The following is a 16,178-nucleotide window of genomic DNA, read 5'->3' on the forward strand; positions in this document are numbered from 1 at the left end:
GGACCCTCGGCGTACGAGGGTAGGACACGCACCGTGAACGGTGGGGAGTGTCGAGGGACAGGGGGACCTCGGCGTACGAGGGTAGGACACGCACCGTGAACGGTGGGGAGTGTCGAGGGACGGGGGGACCTCGGCGTACGAGGGTGGGACACGCACCGTGAACGGTGGGGGGGGGGGAGTGTCGAGGGACGGGGGGACCTTGGCGAACGAGGGTGGGACACGCACTGTGAACAATTGGGTATGTTGAGGATGGAGGGATGGTGGAATTAACTCTCTTCTCCATCGCCCGCAGACGGAGCTGACGTTGGTGGGCTGTGTGGGCATGCTGGACCCACCTCGCCAGGAGGTCGCCAGCTCTGTCCACCGCTGCCAACGTGCCGGGATACGTGTCATCATGATCACGGGCGACAACAAGGGCACGGCAGTGGCCATCTGTCGGCGAGTGGGCATCCTGGGGCAGGAGGAGCCGTCGGCCGGGCTGGCCTTCACCGGGCGCGAGTTCGACGAGCTGAGCCCCACCGCGCAGCGACAGCCGTGGGCACGGCGCGCTGCTTCGCCGCGTAGAGCCCTCACACAAATCGAGGATCATCGAGCTGCTGCAGTCGCTGGACGAGGTCACTGCCATGGTGAGTGAGGGGTGCGGAGGGAGAGGCACAGAGGGAATCCCTCCCACACGTCCCATCGAGAGAGGGAGAGAGACAGAGGGAATCCCTCCCACACGTCCCATCGAGAGAGGGAGAGAGACAGAGGGAATCCCTCCCACACGTCCCATCGAGAGAGGGAGAGGGTCAGAGGGAATCCCTCCCACATGTCCCATCGAGAGAGGGAGAGAGACAGAGGGAATCCCTCCCACACATCCCATCGAGAGAGGGAGAGAGACAGAGGGAATCTCTCCTACACGTCCCATCGAGAGAGGGAGAGAGACAGAGGAATCCTCCCACACGTCCATCGAGAGAGGGAGAGAGACAGAGGGAATCTCTCCTACACGTCCCATCGAGAGAGGAGAGAGACAGAGGGAATCCCTCCCACACGTCCCATCGAGAGACAGAGGGAATCCCTCCTACACGTCCCATAGAGAGAGGGAGAGAGACAGAGGGAATCCCTCCCACACGTCCCATCGAGAGAGGGAGAGAGAGGGAATCCCTCCCACACGTCCCATTGAGAGAGGGAGAGAGACAGAGGGAATCCCTCCCACAAGTCCCATCGAGAGAGGGGGAGAGAGAGGGAATCCCTCCCACACGTCCCATTGAGAGAGGGAGAGAGACAGAGGGAATCCTCCCACAAGTCCCATCGAGAGAGGGGGAGAGAGAGGGAATCCCTCCCACACGTCCCATCGAGAGAGGGAGAGAGACAGAGGGAATCCCTCCCACACGTCCCATCGAGAGACAGAGGGAATCCCTCCTACACGTCCCATAGAGAGAGGGAGAGAGACAGAGGGAATCCCTCCCACACGTCCCATCGAGAGAGGGAGAGAGAGGGAATCCCTCCCACACGTCCCATTGAGAGAGGGAGAGAGACAGAGGGAATCCCTCACACACGTCCATCGAGAGAGGGAGAGAGACAGAGGGAATCCCTCCCACACGTCCCCATCGAGAGAGGGACAGAAACAGAGGGAATCCCTCCCACACGTCCCCAACGAGAGAGGGAGAGAGAGGGAATCCCTCCCACACGTCCCATCAAGAGAGGGAGAGGGACAGAGGGAATCCCTCCCACACGTCCCATCGAGAGAGGGAGAGAGACAGAGGGAATGCCTCCCACACGTCCCATCGAGAGAGGGAGAGAGAGGGAATCCCTCCCACACGTCCCATCGAGAGAGGGAGAGAGACAGAGGGAATCCCACACGTCCCATCAAGAGAGGGGGAGAGAGAGGGAATCCCTCCCACACGTCCCCATCGAGAGAGGGAGAGAGACAGAGGGAATCCCTCCCACACGTCCCCATCGAGAGAGGGAGAGAGAGGGAATCCCTCCCACACGTCCCCATCGAGAGAGGGAGAGAGACAGAGGGAATCCCTCCCACACGTCCCATCGAGAGAGGGAGAGAGAGGGGAATCCCTCCCACACGTCCCATCGAGAGATGGAGAGAGACAGAGGGAATCCCTCCCACACGTCCCCATCGAGAGAGGGAGAGGGACAGAGGGAATCCCTCCCACACGTCCCCATCAAGAGAGGGAGAGAGGACAGAGGGAATCCCTCCCACACGTCCCATCGAGAGAGGGAGAGAGACAGAGGGAATCCCTCCCACACGTCCCCATCGAGAGAGGGAGAGAGACAGAGGGAATCCCTCCCACACGTCCCATCGAGAGAGGGAGAGAGACAGAGGGATTCCCTCCCACACGTCCCATCGAGAGAGGGAGAGAGACAGAGGGAATCCCTCCCACACGTCCCCATCGAGAGAGGGAGAGAGACAGAGGGAATCCCTCCCACACGTCCCATCGAGAGTGGGAGAGAGACAGAGGGAATCCCTCCCACACGTCCCCATCGAGAGAGGGAGAGGGTCAGAGGGAATCCCTCCCACATGTCCCCATCGAGAGTGGGAGAGAGACAGAGGGAATCCCTCCCACACGTCCCCATCGAGAGAGGGAGGGAGAGGGAATCCCTCCCACACGTCCCCATCGAGAGAGGGAGAGAGACAGAGGGAATTCCTCCCACACGTCCCATCGAGAGAGGGAGAGAGACAGAGGGAATCCCTCCCACACGTCCCATCGAGAGAGGGAGAGAGACAGAGGGAATCCCTCCCACACGTCCCATCGAGAGAGGGACAGAGAGGGAATCCCTCCTACACGTCCCCATCGAGAGAGGGAGAGAGACAGAGGGAATTCCTCCCACACGTCCCATCGAGAGAGGGAGAGAGAGGGAATCCCTCCCACACGTCCCATCGAGAGAGGGAGAGAGACAGAGGGAATCCCTCCCACACGTCCCCATCGAGAGAGGGAGAGAGACAGAGGGAATCCCTCCCACACGTCCCATCGAGAGAGGGAGAGAGACAGAGGGAATCCCTCCCACACGTCCCATCAAGAGAGGGAGAGAGACAGAGGGAATCCCTCCCACACGTCCCCATCGAGAGAGGGAGAGGGTCAGAGGGAATCCCTCCCACATGTCCCCATCGAGAGAGGGAGAGAGACAGAGGGAATCCCTCCCACACGTCCCCATCGAGAGAGGGAGAGAGAGGGAATCCCTCCCACACGTCCCCATCGAGAGAGGGAGAGAGACAGAGGGAATTCCTCCCACACGTCCCATCGAGAGAGGGAGAGAGACAGAGGGAATCCCTCCCACACGTCCCATCGAGAGAGGGAGAGAGACAGAGGGAATCCCTCCCACACGTCCCATCGAGAGAGGGACAGAGAGGGAATCCCTCCTACACGTCCCCATCGAGAGAGGGAGAGAGACAGAGGGAATCCCTCCCACACGTCCCATCGAGAGAGGGACAGAGAGGGAATCCCTCCCACACGTCCCATCGAGAGAGGGAGAGAGAGGGAATCCCTCCCACACGTCCCATCGAGAGAGGGAGAGAGACAGAGGGAATCCCTCCCACACGTCCCCATCAAGAGAGGGAGAGGGACAGAGGGAATCCCACACGTCCCATCGAGAGAGGGAGAGAGACAGAGGGAATCCCTCCCACACGTCCCATCGAGAGAGGGAGAGGGACAGAGGGAATCCCTCCCACACGTCCCCATCGAGAGAGGGAGAGGGACAGAGGGAATCCCTCCCAAACGTCCCATCGAGAGAGGGAGAGAGACAGAGGGAATCCCTCCCACACGTCCCTTCGAGAGAGGGAGAGAGAGGGAATCCCTCCCACACGTCCCATCGAGAGAGGGAGAGGGACAGAGGGAATCCCTCCCAAACGTCCCATCGAGAGAGGGAGAGAGACAGAGGGAATCCCTCCCACACGTCCCTTCGAGAGAGGGAGAGGGAATCCCTCCCACACGTCCCATCGAGAGAGGGAGAGGGACAGAGGGAATCCCTCCCACACGTCCCCATCGAGAGAGGGAGAGGGACAGAGGGAATCCCTCCCACACGTCCCATCGAGAGAGGGAGAGAGGGATACCCTCCCACAGTCGGTGGCCTTCGAGCTCCTGGGAGGGTGGGGAAGGCACCTTCTGAGCTCTCCTTCCTGACTGGACTGAGACGGAGAGGGGCAGCGTCTGACCCCCATGCTCTCTCTCTCCGCAGACCGGTGACGGGGTGAACGACGCCCCGGCCCTGAAGAAGGCTGAGATCGGTATTGCCATGGGCTCTGGGACCGCTGTGGCCAAGAGTGCGGCCGACATGGTGCTGGCCGACGACAACTTTGCCACCATCGTGGCCGCTGTGGAGGAAGGGCGGGCCATCTACAACAACATGAAGCAGTTCATCCGCTACCTCATCTCCTCCAACGTGGGTGAGGTCGTCTGGTGAGGAGTGAGGGATGGGCCGGAGAGGAGGGGGATGGGCCGGAGAGGAGGGGGACGGGCCGGAGAGGATGGGGACGGGCTGGAGAGGGAATTTGCCGGGTCGGAGTGGGAATTTGACGGGTCGGAGAGGGAATTTGACGGGTCGGAGAGGAGGGGGACGGGCCGGAGAGGATGGGGACGGGCCGGAGAGGATGGGGACGGGCCGGAGAGGATGGGGACGGGCCGGAGAGGAGGGGGACGGGCCGGAGAGGAGGGGGACGGGTCGGAGAGGGAATTTGACGGGTCGGGGGGGGGGGACTGGTCGGAGAGGGAATTTGACGGGTCGGAGAGGAGGGGGATGGGTCGGAGAGGATGGGGACGTGTCGGAGAGGAGGGGGACGGGTCGGGGGGGGACAGGTTGGAGAGGAGGGGGACGGGTCAGAGGGGGGAGAATGGGTTGGAGAGGGAATTTGACGGGTCGGAGAGGAGGGGGACGGGTCGGAGAGGGGGTAATGTCAGGGCCGTCCTCAAGCCGCAGTAAATGGTTCACTCCTGCAGCATTTTCCTGACGGCCGCCATAGGGATTCCCGAGGCTCTGATCCCAGTGCAGCTGTTGTGGGTGAACCTGGTGACGGACGGACTGCCTGCCACGGCCCTGGGCTTCAACCCCCCCGACCTGGACATCATGAGCCGGCCCCCCCGGACCACTCGCGAGCCCCTCATCAGCAGCTGGCTCTTCTTCCGATACACAGTGATCGGTGGTGAGTGTGTACGGGCAGACCCCCTTGTCCTGCTGTACCCCGTCGTCCCTCTTCCCCGTACCCCATCCCCGTCCTGCATCGTTCCTCTTCCCCGTACCCCATCCCCGTCCTGCATCATTCCTCTTCCCCGTACCCCATCCCCGTCCTGCATCGTTCCTCTTCCCCGTACCCCATCCCCGTCCTGCATCGTTCCTCTTCCCCGTACCCCATCCCCGTCCTGCATCGTTCCTCTTCCCCGTACCCCATCCCCGTCCTGCATCGTTCCTCTTCCCCGTACCCCATCCCCGTCCTGCATCGTTCCTCTTCCCCGTACCCCATCCCCGTCCTGCATCGTTCCTCTCGTCCTGTCCCATGCTGTACCCCATCGTCCCTCTCGTCCTGTCCCATGCTGTACCCCATCGTCCCTCTCGTCCTGTCCCATGCTGTACCCTATCGTCCCTCTTCCCCGTACCCCATCCCCGTCCTGCATCGTTCCTCTTCCCCGTACCCCATCCCCGTCCTGCATCGTTCCTCTTCCCCGTACCCCATCCCCGTCCTGCATCGTTCCTCTTCCCCGTACCCCATCCCCGTCCTGCATCGTTCCTCTCGTCCTGTCCCATGCTGTACCCCATCGTCCCTCTCGTCCTGTCCCATCCTGTACCCCATCGTCCCTCTTCCCCCGTACCCCATCCCTGTCCTGCATCCTGCATCATTCCTCTCATCCCCTATCCCGCCGTTCTGCCCCGCACCCCATCATCCAGCCCTGTACCCTGTCATCCCTCCCTCCCGCCTCCCCCCGATAACACTCTCCCCGTTCTCCGCAGTGTACGTGGGAGCAGCGACGGTCGGGGCTGCAATCTGGTGGTTCCTGGCAGCCGAGGATGGACCCATCATCCCTCCCTCCCGTACCCCGTCGTCCCTCCCTCCCGTACCCCATCGTCCCTCCCTCCCGTACCCCGTCGTCCCTCCCTCCTGCCTCCCCCCCTTAACGCTATCCCCGTTCTCCGCAGTGTACGTGGGAGCAGCGACGGTCGGGGCCGCAGTCTGGTGGTTCATGGCAGCCGAGGATGGACCCATCGTCCCTCCCTCCCGTACCCCGTCGTCCCTCCCTCCAGTACCCCGTCGTCCCTCCCTCCCGTACCCCGTCGTCCCTCCCTCCCGTACCCCGTCGTCCCTCCCTCCCGTACCCCGTCGTCCCTCCCTCCCGTACCCCGTCATCCCTCCCTCCCGCCTCCCCCCGTTAACGCTCTCCCCGTTCTCCGCAGTGTACGTGGGAGCAACGACGGTCGGGGCCGCAGTCTGGTGGTTCATGGCAGCCGAGGATGGACCCATCGTCCCTCCCTCCCGTACCCCGTCGTCCTTCCCTCCCGCCTCCCCCCGTTAACGCTCTCCCCGTTCTCCGCAATGTACGTGGGAGCAGCGACGGTCGGGGCCGCAGTCTGGTGGTTCCTGGCAGCCGAGGATGGACCCATCATCCCTCCCTCCCGTACCCCGTCGTCCCTCCCTCCCGTACCCCATCGTCCCTCCCTCCCGCCTCCTCCCGTTAACGCTCTCCCCGTTCTCCGCAGTGTACGTGGGAGCAGCGACGGTCGGGGCCGCAGTCTGGTGGTTCCTGGCAGCCGAGGATGGACCCATCATCCCTCCCTCCCGTACCCCGTCGTCCCTCCCTCCCGTACCCCATCGTCCCTCCCTCCCGCCTCCCCCCGTTAACGCTCTCCCCGTTCTCCGCAGTGTACGTGGGAGCAGCGACGGTCGGGGCCGCAGTCTGGTGGTTCATGGCAGCCGAGGTTGGACCCATCGTCCCTCCCTCCCGTACCCCGTCGTCCCTCCCTCCTGCCTCCCCCCGTTAACTCTCTCCCCGTTCTCCGCAGTGTACGTGGGAGCAGCGACGGTCGGGGCCGCAGTCTGGTGGTTCATGGCAGCCGAGGATGGACCCAGGGTCAACTTCTACCAGCTGGTGAGATCCTTTCCTCAACACGTCACAAACTTCCCTCTCGGAGCATCTGTCCTCCCCATTTCCTCTGCCTCACCCCACCCCTTACGCCCAGCCCGTCTCGCTCTCCCTCACGACCCTTTCTCCCCTCTCACTCTGCCTTTTTACTCCCTGTACGCCCTTACCCCTCTCTCTCACTCACAGTCCCTCTCTGTGCCCCCCCCCCCCCCCCAGAGTCACTACCTGCAGTGCGGTGAGAAGAACCCTGACTTCCTGGGTGTGGATTGCCGTGTCTTCGAATCGCCCTACCCGATGACCATGGCTCTTTCCGTTCTTGTCACCATCGAGATGCTTAACGCCCTGAACAGGTGGGTACGGGGCAGGGAGGGGTTTAATCTGCCCTCTCACCCGGGCTCTCTCTCTCCCTCTGGGTTTCTGTGTCTCTGAAATCAGCCCGACAGGTGGGTACGGGGCAGGGAGGGGTTTAATCTGCCCTCTCACCCGGGCTCTCTCTCCCTCTGGGTTTCTGTGTCTCTGAAATCAGCCCGACAGGTGGGTACAGGGCAGGGAGGGGTTTAATCTGCCCTCTCACCCGGGCTCTCTCTCCCTCTGGGTTTCTGTGTCTCTGAAATCAGCCCGACAGGTGGGTACGGGGCAGGGAGGGGTTTAATCTGCCCTCTCACCCGGGCTCTCTCTCACTCTGGGTTTCTGTGTCTCTGAAATCAGCCCGACAGGTGGGTACAGGGCAGGGAGGGGTTTAATCTGCCCTCTCACCCGGGCTCTCTCTCCCTCTGGGTTTCTGTGTCTCTGAAATCAGCCCGACAGGTGGGTATGGGGCAGGGAGGGGTTTAATCTGCCCTCTCACCCGGGCTCTCTCTCCCTCTGGGTTTCTGTGTCTCTGAAATCAGCCCGACAGGTGGGTACGGGGCAGGGAGGGGTTTAATCTGCCCTCTCACCCGGGCTCTCTCTCACTCTGGGTTTCTGTGTCTCTGAAATCAGCCCGACAGGTGGGTACGGGGCAGGGAGGGGTTTAATCTGCCCTCTCACCCGGGCTCTCTCTCCCTCTGGGTTTCTGTGTCTCTGAAATCAGCCCGACAGGTGGGTACGGGGCAGGGAGGGGTTTAATCTGCCCTCTCACCCGGGCTCTCTCTCTCCCTCTGGGTTTCTGTGTCTCTGAAATCAGCCCGACAGGTGGGTACGGGGCAGGGAGGGGTTTAATCTGCCTTCTCACCCGGGCTCTCTCTCTCTGGGTTTCTGTGTCTCTGAAATCAGCCCGACAGGTGGGTACGGGGCAGGGAGGGGTTTAATCTGCCCTCTCACCCGGGCTCTCTCTCCCTCTGGGTTTCTGTGTCTCTGAAATCAGCCCGACAGGTGGGTACAGGGCAGGGAGGGGTTTAATCTGCCCTCTCACCCGGGCTCTCTCTCTCCCTCTGGGTTTCTGTGTCTCTGAAATCAGCCCGACAGGTGGGTACGGGGCAGGGAGGGGTTTAATCTGCCCTCTCACCCGGGCTCTCTCTCCCTCTGGGTTTCTGTGTCTCTGAAATCAGCCCGACAGGTGGGTACGGGGCAGGGAGGGGTTTAATCTGCCCTCTCACCCGGGCTCTCTCTCGGTTTCTGTGTCTCTGAAATCAGCCCGACAGGTGGGTACGGGGCAGGGAGGGGTTTAATCTGCCTTCTCACCCGGGCTCTCTCTCCCTCTGGGTTTCTGTGTCTCTGAAATCAGCCCGACAGGTGGGTACGGGGCAGGGAGGGGTTTAATCTGCCCTCTCACCCGGGCTCTCTCTCCCTCTGGGTTTCTGTGTCTCTGAAATCAGCCCGACAGGTGGGTACGGGGCAGGGAGGGGTTTAATCTGCCCTCTCACCTGGGCTCTCTCTCGGTTTCTGTGTCTCTGAAATCAGCCCGACAGGTGGGTACAGGGCAGGGAGGGGTTTAATCTGCCCTCTCACCCGGGCTCTCTCTCCCTCTGGGTTTCTGTGTCTCTGAAATCAGCCCGACAGGTGGGTACGGGGCAGGGAGGGGTTTAATCTGCCCTCTCACCCGGGCTCTCTCTCCCTCTGGGTTTCTGTGTCTCTGAAATCAGCCCGACAGAAGGGTACAGGGCAGGGAGGGGTTTAATCTGCCTTCTCACCCGGGCTCTCTCTCTCTGGGTTTCTGTGTCTCTGAAATCAGCCCGACAGGTGGGTACGGGGCAGGGAGGGGTTTAATCTGCCCTCTCACCCGGGCTCTCTCTCCCTCTGGGTTTCTGTGTCTCTGAAATCAGCCCGACAGGTGGGTACGGGGCAGGGAGGGGTTTAATCTGCCCTCTCACCCGGGCTCTCTCTCCCTCTGGGTTTCTGTGTCTCTGAAATCAGCCCGACAGGTGGGTACGGGGCAGGGAGGGGTTTAATCTGCCCTCTCACCCGGGCTCTCTCTCCCTCTGGGTTTCTGTGTCTCTGAAATCAGCCCGACAGGTGGGTACGGGGCAGGGAGGGGTTTAATCTGCCCTCTCACCCGGGCTGTCTCTCCCTCTGGGTTTCTGTGTCTCTGAAATCAGCCCGACAGGTGGGTACGGGGCAGGGAGGGGTTTAATCTGCCCTCTCACCCGGGCTCTCTCTCCCTCTGGGTTTCTGTGTCTCTGAAATCAGCCCGACAGGTGGGTATGGGGCAGGGAGGGGTTTAATCTGCCTTCTCACCCGGGCTCTCTCTCGGTTTCTGTCTCTGAAATCAGCCCGACAGGTGGGTACGGGGCAGGGAGGGGTTTAATCTGCCTTCTCACCCGGGTTCTCTCTCTGGGTTTCTGTGTCTCTGAAATCAGCCCGACAGGTGGGTACGGGGCAGGGAGGGGTTTAATCTGCCCTCTCACCCGGGTTCTCTCTCGGTTTCGGTGTCTCTGAAATCAGCCCGACAGGTGGGTACGGGGCAGGGAGGGGTTTAATCTGCCCTCTCACCCGGGTTCTCTCTCGGTTTCGGTGTCTCTGAAATCAGCCCGACAGGTGGGTACGGGGCAGGGAGGGGTTTAATCTGCCCTCTCACCCGGGTTCTCTCTCGGTTTCTGTCTCTGAAATCAGCCCGACAGGTGGGTACGGGGCAGGGAGGGGTTTAATCTGCCCTCTCACCCGGGCTCTCTCTCGGTTTCTGTCTCTGAAATCAGCCCGACAGGTGGGTACGGGGCAGGGAGGGGTTTAATCTGCCCTCTCACCCGGGCTCTCTCTCGGTTTCTGTCTCTGAAATCAGCCCGACAGGTGGGTACGGGGCAGGGAGGGGTTTAATCTGCCTTCTCACCCGGGCTCTCTCTGGGTTTCTGTGTCTCTGAAATCAGCCCGACAGGTGGGTACGGGGCAGGGAGGGGTTTAATCTGCCCTCTCACCCGGGTTCTCTCTCGGTTTCTGTCTCTGAAATCAGCCCGACAGGTGGGTACGGGGCAGGGAGGGGTTTAATCTGCCCTCTCACCCGGGCTCTCTCTCGGTTTCTGTCTCTGAAATCAGCCCGACAGGCGGGTACGGGGCAGGGAGGGGTTTAATCTGCCTTCTCACCCGGGCTCTCTCTCGGTTTCTGTCTCTGAAATCAGCCCGACAGGTGGGTACGGGGCAGGGAGGGGTTTAATCTGCCCTCTCACCCGGGCTCTCTCTGGGTTTCTGTGTCTCTGAAATCAGCCGGACAGGTGGGTACGGGGCAGGGAGGGGTTTAATCTGCCTTCTCACTCCGCTCTCTCTCGGTTTCTGTACCTCTCTGAAACCAGGCCGATAGGCGGGTACGGGGCAGGGAGGGGTTTAATCTGCCTTCTCACCCGGGCTCTCTCTCGGTTTCTGTCTCTGAAATCAGCCCGACAGGTGGGTACGGGGCAGGGAGGGGTTTAATCTGCCTTCTCACCCGGGCTCTCTCTGGGTTTCTGTGTCTCTGAAATCAGCCCGACAGGTGGGTACGGGGCAGGGAGGGGTTTAATCTGCCCTCTCACCCGGGTTCTCTCTCGGTTTCTGTCTCTGAAATCAGCCCGACAGGTGGGTACGGGGCAGGGAGGGGTTTAATCTGCCCTCTCACCCGGGCTCTCTCTCGGTTTCTGTCTCTGAAATCAGCCCGACAGGCGGGTACGGGGCAGGGAGGGGTTTAATCTGCCTTCTCACCCGGGCTCTCTCTCGGTTTCTGTCTCTGAAATCAGCCCGACAGGTGGGTACGGGGCAGGGAGGGGTTTAATCTGCCCTCTCACCCGGGCTCTCTCTGGGTTTCTGTGTCTCTGAAATCAGCCGGACAGGTGGGTACGGGGCAGGGAGGGGTTTAATCTGCCTTCTCACTCCGCTCTCTCTCGGTTTCTGTACCTCTCTGAAACCAGGCCGATAGGACTGTGCCTTTACCCTCCATCACCTGCTCTCTCTCTCTCTCTCTCCACCCCCCCCACGACTTTCAGTCTCACCACTCAGAATCTGGTTTGTTATCACCGGCGTGTGACGTGAAATTTGTTAACTGAGCCGCAGCAGTTGAATGCAATGCATAATCTAGCAGAGAGAGAGAGAAAATAATAATAAATAAAATAAAATAATATTAATTAAATTGTCAAATTAATTATTAATATTAAATATTAAATCAATTACATATATTAGATCAGTTTGGATTCAACTTCATTGTCATCGTACCGAGTTCAGATACAAAGCCAATGAAATGCAGTTAGCATCTAACCAAAGGATAGTGTTATTTACAAAATACCTGCAAATAAAAAGTAAGGTCTACAGCACACAGATATAAAAGTACTGAGGCAGTCCAATATGGGTGCAATACCGCTCAGCGCTGTGATGTGAGGTTCAGCAGGGTCTCAGCCTCAGGGTAGAAGTTCTTCCTGTGCCTGCTGGTGCGGGAGCGGAGGCTCCTGTAGCGCCTACCGGATGGGAGGGGAGTAAACGTCCATGGTTAGGGTGAGATGCATCCTTGATGATGCTTCTCGCCCTGCCCAGGGAGCGCTTATGGTAGATGTTCTCAACGGTGGGCGATTGGGCTCCGATAGTCTGCAGGGCAGTTTTCACCTACCGCTGGTCTGATATGGGACGATTGCCACACCGCGCTGAGGTGCAAACACAGGGAAATCTGCAGATGCCGGAAATTCAAAGAACAACGCACACAAAACGCTGGTGGAACGCAGCAGGCCAGGCAGCATCGGCAGGGACGTTTCGGGCCGAGACCCCTCGTCAGTTGGTGAGTCTGCTCTCAATGGTACAGCGGTAAAAGTCTGTCAGTATCCTGAGACAGAGGTGCGCTTTCTTGACGCCCCTCAGGGAATAGAGGTGATGTTGCGCCTCTTTGATCAGGACGGAGGAGTTCAGGGGCCAGGTGAGATCCTAATAAATGTGGGCACCAAGGAATTTGAAGCCCCAGATGTGGATGGGGATGTGAGTGTGGCTCCCAGCACGCCTGAAGTCCACAGTGATCCATCCCCTTGGTCTCCTGGGTGTTAAGGGCCAGGACCTCGTCCCTGTAGGCCGTCTCGTCATCCCCTCTGATCGGGCCGACCGTGGTGTCGCCTGCGAACTTGATTATGGAGTTCGAACCACGTACGGGAATGCAGTCGTAGGTGAAAAGGGAGTACAGAAGAGGGCTCAGCACACAGCCTTGAGGCACGCTGGTGTTCAGGGTGAGAGTGGAGGAGGAGAGGTTGTCTGACTTAACTAACTGAATGGCTTAAAAAAAAGTGCAAAAGCAGAGATAAGGTATATTTAAGAAAACAGTGAGGTAGTGCCCAAAGATTCAATGTCCATTTAGGAATCATACGGCAGAGGGGAAGAAGCTGTCCCTGAATCGCTGAGTGTGTGCCTTCAGGCTCCTGTACCCCCTCCCTGATGGTAACAGAGAGAAAAGGGCATGCCCTGGGTGCTGGGGGTCCTTAATAATGGACGCTTCCTTTCTGAGACACCGCTCCCTGAAGATGTCCTGGGTACTTTGTAGGCTAGTACCCAAGATGGAGCTGACTAGATTTACAACCCTCTGCAGCTTCTTTCGGTCCTGTGCAGTAGCCCCCACCCCCCACCCCCCATACCAGACAGTCATGCAGCCTGTCAGAAAGCACTCCACGGTACAATTATAGAGGTTTTTGCGTGTGTTTGTTGACATACCAAATCTCTTCAAACTCCTTATGGAGTATAGTCGCTGTCTTGTAGTTGTATCGATATGTTGGGACCAGGTTAGATCCTCAGAGATCTTGACACCCAGGAACTTGAAGCTGCTCACTCCCTCCACTTCTGATCCCTCGGTGAGGATCGGTACGTGTTCCCTCGTCTTATCCTTCCTGAAGTCCACAGTCAGCTCTTTCCTCTTACTGACGCTCAGTGCCAGGTTGTTGCTGCGGCTCCACTCCACTCACACCTATAAACACACTGGAATCGATTGCCGCATTTAAGTGAAGTTTGGATAAGTAGGTGGTTACGAGGGGTATGGGGGAGTTAGGAGAAGTTTGGATAAGTAGGTGGTTACGAGGGGTATGGGGGAGTTAGGAGAAGTTTGGATAAGTAGGTGGTTACGAGGGGTATGGGGGAGTTAGGAGAAGTTTGGATAAGTACACGGTTACGAGGGGTTTGGGGGAGTTAGGAGAAGTTTGGATAAGTAGGTGGTTACGAGGGGTATGGGGGAGTTAGGAGAAGTTTGGATAAGTACACGGTTACGAGGGGTATGGGGGAGTTAGGAGAAGTTTGGATAAGTAGGTGGTTACGAGGGGTTTGGGGGAGTTAGGAGAAGTTTGGATAAGTACACGGTTACGAGGGGTATGGGGGAGTTAGGAGAAGTTTGGATAAGTACACGGTTACGAGGGGTATGGGGGAGTTAGGAGAAGTTTGGATAAGTACACGGTTACGAGGGGTATGGGGGAGTTAGGAGAAGTTTGGATAAGTAGGTGGTTACGAGGGGTATGGGGGAGTTAGGAGAAGTTTGGATAAGTACACGGTTACGGGGGGTATGGGGGAGTTAGGAGAAGTTTGGATAAGTACACGGTTACGAGGGGTATGGGGGAGTTAGGAGAAGTTTGGATAAGTAGGTGGTTACGAGGGGTATGGGGGAGTTAGGAGAAGTTTGGATAAGTACACGGTTACGAGGGGTATGGGGGAGTTAGGAGAAGTTTGGATAAGTACACGGTTACGAGGGGTATGGGGGAGTTAGGAGAAGTTTGGATAAGTAGGTGGTTACGAGGGGTATGGGGGAGTTAGGAGAAGTTTGGATAAGTACACGGTTACGAGGGGTTTGGGGGAGTTAGGAGAAGTTTGGATAAGTACACGGTTACGAGGGGTATGGGGGAGTTAGGAGAAGTTTGGATAAGTACACGGTTACGAGGGGTATGGGGGAGTTAGGAGAAGTTTGGATAAGTACACGGTTACGAGGGGTATGGGGGAGTTAGGAGAAGTTTGGATAAGTAGGTGGTTACGAGGGGTATGGGGGAGTTAGGAGAAGTTTGGATAAGTACACGGTTACGAGGGGTATGGGGGAGTTAGGAGAAGTTTGGATAAGTAGGTGGTTACGAGGGGTATGGGGGAGTTAGGAGAAGTTTGGATAAGTACACGGTTACGAGGGGTATGGGGGAGTTAGGAGAAGTTTGGATAAGTACACGGTTACGAGGGGTTTGGGGGAGTTAGGAGAAGTTTGGATAAGTACACGGTTACGAGGGGTATGGGGGAGTTAGGAGAAGTTTGGATAAGTAGGTGGTTACGAGGGGTATGGGGGAGTTAGGAGAAGTTTGGATAAGTACACGGTTACGAGGGGTTTGGGGGAATTAGGAGAAGTTTGGATAAGTACACGGTTACGAGGGGTATGGGGGAGTTAGGGGAAGTTTGGATAAGTACACGGTTACGAGGGGTTTGGGGGAGTTAGGAGAAGTTTGGATAAGTACACGGTTACGAGGGGTATGAGGGAGTTAGGAGAAGTTTGGATAAGTAGGTGGTTACGAGGGGTATGGGGGAGTTAGGAGAAGTTTGGATAAGTAGGTGGTTACGAGGGGTTTGGGGGAGTTAGGAGAAGTTTGGATAAGTACACGGTTACGAGGGGTATGGGGGAGTTAGGAGAAGTTTGGATAAGTAGGTGGTTACGAGGGGTATGGGGGAGTTAGGAGAAGTTTGGATAAGTACACGGTTACGAGGGGTATGGGGGAGTTAGGAGAAGTTTGGATAAGTAGGTGGTTACGAGGGGTATGGGGGAGTTAGGAGAAGTTTGGATAAGTACACGGTTACGAGGGGTATGGGGGAGTTAGGAGAAGTTTGGATAAGTACACGGTTACGAGGGGTTTGGGGGAGTTAGGAGAAGTTTGGATAAGTACACGGTTACGAGGGGTATGGGGGAGTTAGGAGAAGTTTGGATAAGTAGGTGGTTACGAGGGGTTTGGGGGAGTTAGGAGAAGTTTGGATAAGTACACGGTTACGAGGGGTTTGGGGGAGTTAGGAGAAGTTTGGATAAGTAGGTGGTTACGAGGGGTATGGGGGAGTTAGGAGAAGTTTGGATAAGTACACGGTTACGAGGGGTTTGGGGGAGTTAGGAGAAGTTTGGATAAGTAGGTGGTTACGAGGGGTATGGGGGAGTTAGGAGAAGTTTGGATAAGTAGGTGGTTACGAGGGGTATGGGGGAGTTAGGAGAAGTTTGGATAAGTAGGTGGTTACGAGGGGTTTGGGGGAGTTAGGAGAAGTTTGGATAAGTAGGTGGTTACGAGGGGTTTGGGGGAGTTAGGAGAAGTTTGGATAAGTAGGTGGTTACGAGGGGTATGGGGGAGTTAGGAGAAGTTTGGATAAGTAGGTGGTTACGAGGGGTATGGGGGAGTTAGGAGAAGTTTGGATAAGTAGGTGGTTACGAGGGGTATGGGGGAGTTAGGAGAAGTTTGGATAAGTACACGGTTACGAGGGGTATGGGGGAGTTAGGAGAAGTTTGGATAAGTAGGTGGTTACGAGGGGTATGGGGGAGTTAGGAGAAGTTTGGATAAGTACACGGTTACGAGGGGTATGGGGGAGTTAGGAGAAGTTTGGATAAGTACACGGTTACGAGGGGTATGGGGGAGTTAGGAGAAGTTTGGATAAGTAGGTGGTTACGAGGGGTATGGGGGAGTTAGGAGAAGTTTGGATAAGTACACGGTTACGAGGGGTATGGGGGAGTTAGGAGAAGTTTGGATAAGTACACGGTTACGAGGGGTTTGGGGGAGTTAGGAG

General features: G+C 58.0%; 1 protein-coding gene across 1 annotated transcript in view; it reads left to right on the plus strand.

Moving 5' to 3' along the window:
- Positions 1-248: 248 nt before the first annotated feature.
- The window catches only part of LOC132387199 (sarcoplasmic/endoplasmic reticulum calcium ATPase 2-like), a gene marked incomplete at its 5' end in the record, with an annotated part of 30,388 nt that continues 14,458 nt past the window's right edge, over positions 249-16,178 (plus strand). The window contains 7 exon segments of the mRNA XM_059959540.1: positions 249-524; positions 527-553; positions 556-626; positions 4,171-4,391; positions 4,929-5,131; positions 6,982-7,067; positions 7,278-7,411. Of these exon segments, the coding sequence (XP_059815523.1) occupies positions 249-524; positions 527-553; positions 556-626; positions 4,171-4,391; positions 4,929-5,131; positions 6,982-7,067; positions 7,278-7,411 (1,018 nt within the window).

The sequence above is a fragment of the Hypanus sabinus genome, unplaced genomic scaffold (assembly GCF_030144855.1).
Source record: "Hypanus sabinus isolate sHypSab1 unplaced genomic scaffold, sHypSab1.hap1 scaffold_1628, whole genome shotgun sequence".
Classification (NCBI taxonomy): Eukaryota; Metazoa; Chordata; class Chondrichthyes; order Myliobatiformes; family Dasyatidae; genus Hypanus; species Hypanus sabinus.